The sequence below is a fragment of the Hippoglossus hippoglossus genome, chromosome 6 (assembly GCF_009819705.1).
Source record: "Hippoglossus hippoglossus isolate fHipHip1 chromosome 6, fHipHip1.pri, whole genome shotgun sequence".
NCBI classification, from domain to species: Eukaryota; Metazoa; Chordata; class Actinopteri; order Pleuronectiformes; family Pleuronectidae; genus Hippoglossus; species Hippoglossus hippoglossus.
This window is the reverse complement of record NC_047156.1, coordinates 852,574-860,073: the sequence shown is the minus strand read 5'-3', so window position 1 is coordinate 860,073 and position 7,500 is coordinate 852,574. Positions and strand designations below refer to the sequence as shown.

The 7,500-nt window shown below is 47.3% G+C and overlaps 2 protein-coding genes across 2 annotated transcripts in view; one reads left to right on the top strand and one right to left on the bottom strand.

The window, feature by feature from the left end:
• The window catches only part of rxfp3.3b (relaxin family peptide receptor 3.3b), a 1,831-nt gene extending 743 nt beyond the window's left edge, over nucleotides 1–1,088 (top strand). Inside the window, exon 1 of the mRNA XM_034588289.1 lies at nucleotides 1–1,088. This exon is cut by the window's left edge and continues 743 nt beyond it. Coding sequence (XP_034444180.1) covers nucleotides 1–581 — 581 coding nt within the window. The 3' untranslated portion in view covers nucleotides 582–1,088.
• A 3,148-nt stretch (nucleotides 1,089–4,236) lies between these two features.
• The window catches only part of calml4b (calmodulin-like 4b), a 3,800-nt gene continuing 536 nt past the window's right edge, over nucleotides 4,237–7,500 (bottom strand). The window contains exons 3-5 of the mRNA XM_034588288.1: nucleotides 6,391–6,531; nucleotides 5,182–5,370; nucleotides 4,237–4,589 (exon numbers count right to left, since the gene is read on the bottom strand). Of these exons, the coding sequence (XP_034444179.1) occupies nucleotides 4,492–4,589; nucleotides 5,182–5,370; nucleotides 6,391–6,531 (428 nt within the window). The 3' untranslated portion in view covers nucleotides 4,237–4,491. The remainder of the gene's footprint in view (nucleotides 4,590–5,181; nucleotides 5,371–6,390; nucleotides 6,532–7,500) is intronic.

The following is a 7,500-nucleotide window of genomic DNA, read 5'->3' as shown; positions in this document are numbered from 1 at the left end:
GCTTCCCGGACGGCCAGTCGTGGCTGGCGCTGTACCACCTGCAGAAGATCCTGGTGGCCTTCGTGTTCCCCATGCTCATCGTCACCGTGTGCTACCTGCTGCTGCTGCGCTTCGTCCGCCTGCGCAGCATGAACAACAACCAGGTGAAGCGCAGGTCCCGGGTCACCCGCTCCGTCACCATCGTCGTCCTCTCCTTCTTCATCTGCTGGATGCCCAACCACGCCATCACCCTGTGGGGCGTGCTGGTCAAGTTCAACCTGGTCAACTGGGACAGGACGTACTACATGGTGCACACGTACGTGCACCCGGTGACCGTGTGCCTGGCGCACACGAACAGCTGCCTGAACCCGGTGCTGTACTGCCTGATGCGCCGGGAGTTCAGGAAGAAGATGAAGGATCTGTTCTGGAGGATTTCGTCGCCCACCGGGACCAACACGTGTCACATGCGACCGTTCTCCGGGACCGTGAGAGCGGAGCCGGACGACACGCAGATCGTGATCCCGCTGAACAACGTGGAGACGGAGAACTGCCGGCTGTCGGTTCTAACGGACCAGTGCGACACGGACGCGCTGCAGCGGTGAGCAGACCTTCAGAGGGAAGTGGTTTCACTTTCTGAGCCACTAACGAGGAGCAGGGACTCAAAGTTTTCACTCTGCGACTGTTCTGGAATTTAACATGTTTTTATCACAATTTAAAGGTGTGAAACAATAACGGGGATAATTAACGACTGTGCGTAAATTGCGCGTAAAGGCGCGTTGCGTAAAATCATCCAGCAGCTGCGTTTGCGCTTCACCTGCGTCTGACTGCGCTCTGATGTGACACCGATGCTGGAGCCGATTTTGGGGTTTGGGGGGAAATGAAGTATGTCTGGCTGCTGCTGTATTTTCTTATTTAAGAGCAGAGGAGCCCCAGTCCGCTCCTGCAGGAGGATCCGGCTGCTGCTTCAAACATCTTTCTGTGGAGTTTATTGACGTTCGTTGTGGCTGATGTGTAAAATGTACAAGCTTGAGTAACTGAATGTAGAAAAAAACCTGCCGATGCGACCTTTAAGTCAATGTTTGTAGAATAAAATGTTTAATTTGTGTCGACGTGGATTCCAGTGTGCGTGCTGTGGAGTGACAGTCAGTCTCCTGAGGGTTCATCTCTCACTGATGAAGAGATGGAGGAGAATGTTTCTGTTGGCAGCGGAGATGTAAACGTCTCCAAGTCGGTTTAGACTCTTTAAAGGTTCCATTTGGTTTGAGAAGTTTAGTTTAAAATGAAAAGTTTTTCCTAAACACCTCCTCTCTGCCTGCACATTGAAGCTGCAGCTGCACCTTCTGCTACTTTGTTCAAATCCTTCCAGCAGCATCTGAAGAGAAAACTCATCCAATCGTTTCAAATCAGAGGCCGCTGTCAACCAATCAGCAACACCAGTGTGTTGACGTCTTCATCTGCGTCTTCTGCGTGTGTGGCTCCACTTTTTAATCCTGAGATATTTGTCTTTGTTTCTTGTTTCGTGGCTGCCATGTGATGGACACATCCACAGGCTGTGGAACCTGTGTTCACAACTTGTCACGATAATTAGTGTTAAAGAGAATGTTACAAAAACACTTCACTGAAATAAAACATCAAGAACACGAGTCCTCCTTGAAGAACATGCTCTTATTCTCAACATGAAGCAGGAACCTGAGTTTCTGTCCTGAGGTTGTACGTCCTCCGCTCATCAGTTAGAAGAACTTCCCTCAAGGAGTTCCAGGTGTTGTGTGAGGTCACCGTGAACTTGGCCTTTGACCTTTAACCTTTGACTATTAAATCTATCAGTTCATCTTTGAGTCCAAATTAACATTTATACCAGATTAGAAGAAATTCCCTCGAGGCGTTCTTCATATATCGCGTTCACAAGAATGAATGAATGAACATAATGCCTCTGGCCACTGGGTGTCGCTGGTGCAGAGACATAGCAACAACATTTGTGTCGTGATGATGATTTTTATTTATTTCCAAATTTCATCCAGTTACAAAAAATCTCATCCAGGGAATTAAAATTTATGTAAAACGAACGTGATTATAAATGTGTTTATTTCAGTGGGAAAAGCTCCATTTAAAGTAAGAGACCAGATTCATGGTGGAAATCTCTGCAGTAACATCGGGGGGGATGAGGGAGATGTGAGCGTCGGAGGAGGTTCTTCTACGTCTCTGTAACTCTAATGAGTTCAAAGGTCAAAGGGTCAAAGGATCCGGATCAGAACATGAACCATGAACCATGATCCAGAGAAGCTTCTTCACAGCAGAACGTCTGGAGACTCACACGAGGACTTTGACCTGGAGACGCAGCTCCGTCACATTAAAGTGCAAACGGCCCAGAAACAGGAAACTGCTGGTGTGTGAAGATCCAGCTGTCCATTAACACACACTCACACAGACACACACACTCACACAGATACACACACTCACACAGATACACACACTCACACAGATACACACACTCACACAGATACACACACTCACACAGATACACACACTCACACAGACACACACACTCACACAGACACACACACTCACACAGACACACACACTCACACAGATACACACACTCACACAGATACACACACTCACACAGACACACACACTCACACAGATACACACACTCACACAGACACACACACTCACACAGATACACACACTCACACAGATACACACACTCACACAGATACACACACTCACACAGATACACACACTCACACAGATACACACACTCACACAGATACACACACTCACACAGACACACACACTCACACAGACACACACACTCACACAGACACACACACTCACACAGATACACACACTCACACAGATACACACACTCACACAGATACACACACTCACACAGCACACTCACACAGATACGCACACTCACACAGATACACACACTCACACAGATACACACACTCACACAGCACACTCACACAGATACGCACACTCACACAGATACACACACTCATACAGATACACACACTCACACAGATACACACACTCACACAGACACACACACTCACACAGACACACACACTCACACAGACACACACACTCACACAGATACACACACTCACACAGATACACACACTCACACAGATACACACACTCACACAGATACACACACTCACACAGACACACACACTCACACAGATACACACACTCACACAGACACACACACTCACACAGATACACACACTCACACAGATACACACACTCACACAGATACACACACTCACACAGATACACACACTCACACAGATACACACACTCACACAGATACACACACTCACACAGATACACACACTCACACAGATACACACACTCACACACACACACGCACACACACACTGGGTTAAACGCTCCCTCTGAATGTTCCTGAACAGCATCTTGAATCTACTGTGTGAAATGTGTTTTATATATAAAACAGCAGCAGTGTTTCTCTTCTGTGAGAGCGCCCCCTGCTGTTTGTTACCTGAGGTCATGAACTCAGGACAGAGCTCCGGGGCCTTGTCTCATAACTTCAGCCTCTTCCAGGCTGTGGAGTGATGACAGGCTGAGCTGCAGCAGAGCATGCTGGGTAAAAACCTCCTGATCTTAACGTTCACAGCTCGTGTCTCTGGTGGTTGATCCACAAACAGCACCTGACACACGAGGCTCGTTCATTCATCAGTGAAACTCATCATCTCTCCCTTTGTCTGCAGCATGACGTCTGGGTTCAGAGTACCATGGAAACAGACTCCGACCTCAGTGGAGATTTCCAGTAGTTGTTGATGTGACAGATGTAAAGAATCGGCTGTGGCGCATTGTTTAACCTCAGAATCTGTATTTTCTACTAAAGGGATTTCAGTGTTTAAGCCTGAGACTGATCATCACTGAGGCTCGAGAATCTTAGAGCAGCAGATTCCACATGAAGAAGAGATCAGCATCCTCTTCTGAACGTCCTTCAGAAACAGGTTCAAACAGAAAAACGAGACGTGAATCCACTTTCTGTCTGAGCGATGACATGAGAGCAGAGAGAGATGTCCCGGTGTTTTCACCACGGCCCAGTCCAACCGCCTGCCGGCTCGATGCATGACGCTGTGCTAACAGGAAGTGACAGGATGGTTTAAATCCTCCTTCATGTTCCAAACTGTGTTTGCAGAGTTAAATAGAAGAAATGTTTCACCTCATGAGAAGGACGACGACTCATCATTTCATTACAAACATTATATTTGGGGATCTCCCTTTTATTAATTGATTAAATTGACAGATTTTAGTTCAAATAGAAAATATTCGTCTACAAGTGTATACTTTGCCTTGTGATCCAGGAGGGGGCGCTCACTCTCAGCTTACATTGAGCACGATCAAACAAATTGAAGAAACTAAAAGCGTTAAATTGAATCGATGGAGCCTCGGGTACCAGATTAACGTCCAATGACAGATGACCTCTAAAAGGAGAAGGTCGTCACAGCGGCGATGATGTGGGCAGTGACGTCAGCGTTTTGCAGACGAGCGCGTCACCGCTTTAGCAAACTGTTCACAATGGACCCGCCCATCTGCCCCAACACCCGCCTCCTTCAGCAGCTCGTCCACTGAAAACACAGACACAGCTGTCAATCAACATCTGCTTTAATGAAGCCGTGAACATTTTTCTACACAAACGACAGAGTGCAGCATTTCTGTTTCTACAACTGTGACACGTTCAAGTCGTAGTTTTGACCTGAAAACAAACGTTCAAACCACAACTTTATACAACAGGCTCGGTGTTTGATTCCTCTTTATTCCAAAGTGAGTTTGAGAACTGATTGATTTCATGTTCAGATTTTGTTGAGCTCTCACTCGGAACTCGAGAAGAGCTACAGATTCAAATCAAACAATTTGACATTATCATTTTCACACATAATGATGTTATGTTGAGGACACAGGATGAAATACTGCATTGTATTCATTGTATTTTTATAACTTGTCAGTAGTTTTTAAATCTCATTAAATGTTCTGTTATTGAAAGATTCTGTGGACGTTGGAGAGGAAACGATGAACAGAACAGAATAATGGAAGAAAGATAATATTGTGGCTTCAGTACAAAGTAGAACAATGAAACTCTGAGGTCCATGAAACCAGAGGATTAAAGACGACATGATGGAATGATGATCTTTTGAGTGACGTGGCAGATTAATCTTTCACCTTCTCTGTTGGTCAGTTTCTCTCCGAGCCCGGTGAGTGTCGCTCGCAGCTCAGTGGCGAGGACGAAGCCTTTGTGCTCTTTGTCGGCCATCTTCAGGGCCTGCAGGATCTCCTGCTCCGGCGCCTCCTGCTGAAGCTGCCGGTGCATGACGCTCAGGAAGGTGGAGAAGTCCAGTTCCCCCCCCCGACCTGCGGAGAGATGATTTTTTTTACATCCTGTCGTCGGTAGTTTCACCTGAAGATGTTTATTGATCGACGCAGGAGAAACAAGGTCACAGCAGGAGGAGATGTTCAGAGACGGGGGGGGGGGGGGGGGGGGGGGGGGTTGTGTACTATCATATGAAATAAGTTGTTCAAACAGAAAAACAATAAAACACAATGTAAAGAGTGGAGCTGCTGTAAAGCTGGTGACAGTTTACACGTGTTAAATAAACTGAGCAGTTAATGAAACTTCGTTAAACATGAATCACACAAAGATAACGAGACGAGCAAACAGCAAACACACAAATATTAAAGTCAACTTTCATCAAACTTTCAGGAACTGGGAAGAAAAATGTTTTTCAACCGACGCCTGCATGAATATAGGAGTTTATTCTACTGTTGTTATGGCAACAACAGACGACACCGTTACTATTGTTTACAACAGAAACTTTTGGAATGAAACGAGAATTAGTGTAATTAAGTATTTTCTTATAGTTACACTGTTTCATTTTGGGTTGTTTGTAGTGTATGAGCCACACCCAACTGAAAGTATTGGAAACTGTGGAACAAGACTTTTTACGAAGTACCAGTCCTAACAATCTCTCTCATGAGCCAGTAGCAGCTGAAGTGAAGCACTTGGTCGCTACGTGTAGTAATAATAATCATTTGATGACTTATGATCCTGTGATCTGACGCAGAGGACGGATGACGACACGACCCTGAGGATGATGCAGGAGATTCCCAGAGGAGCTGGAGAGGAACCTGCTGCACTCAGTGCTTCCCTCTGCTTCTTTGTGACGCACTGACCCACAGCAGCCATGTTTCAGGCAGCTGAGGAAATGTCACTTCTCCTTAAAGCAGCTTAAAGATTCAGTTTCTCAGATGAGATTTACTTTGTGTTTGAACGTTACTGTAAAAACATCCTGTTTTAAGCTGTGGATCGGACCAACACGCAGCTTGAAGATGTCTTTGTTGATGTGGGACAGATGGACAGGTGGACAGATTTACCTATGTTGTGGCTCAGCAGGTGTCGTTGGACCTCGGGGGGGGTGGGGTTGGAGCCGAGACATCGCATCACTGTGATCAGCTCCTGAGCTTTGATCTTTCCTCTCCGCTGGCAGTCGTACAGAGAGAAACACTCTTTAAACTCTGCAGCGACAACAAGAGACGCAGCAAGTTGGTTCAATGAAAAAGAGAAACTGATCAAAGAGCTGCAGGCTCACACTGCACCAACAGGAGGCGCTGCACGTTCACACTGCACCAACAGGAGGCGCTGCACGTTCACACTGCACCAACAGGAGGCGCTGCAGGTTCACACTGCACCAACAGGAGGCGCTGCACGTTCACACTGCACCAACAGGAGGTGCTGCACGTTCACACTGCACCAACAGGAGGCGCTGCACATTCACACTGCACCAACAGGAGGCGCTGCACGTTCACACTGCACCAACAGGAGGCGCTGCAGATTCACACTGCACCAACAGGAGGTGCTGCACGTTCACACTGCACCAACAGGAGGCGCTGCAGGTTCACACTGCACCAACAGGAGGCGCTGCACGTTCACACTGCACCAACAGGAGGCGCTGCAGGTTCACACTGCACCAACAGGAGGTGCTGCACGTTCACACTGCACCAACAGGAGGCGCTGCAGATTCACACTGCACCAACAGGAGGCGCTGCACGTTCACACTGCACCAACAGGAGGCGCTGCAGATTCACACTGCACCAACAGGAGGCGCTGCAGGTTCACACTGCACCAACAGGAGGTGCTGCAGGTTCACACTGCACCAACAGGAGGTGCTGCACGTTCACACTGCACCAACAGGAGGCGTTGCAGGTTCACACTGCACCAACAGGAGGCGCTGCAGGTTCACACTGCACCAACAGGAGGCGCTGCATGTTCACACTGCACCAACAGGAGGCGCTGCAGGTTCACACTGCACCAACAGGAGGCGCTGCAGGTTCACACTGCACCAACAGGAGGCACTGCAGGTTTCTTGTTGAAAGATACTACACACAGACCTCGTACATTAAATATCTTTGGATTTTGACTTTCTTTCTTAAAAGACGAATCTGATCAGAACGATAATCTCACATGTAATAATAATAACACAGGAA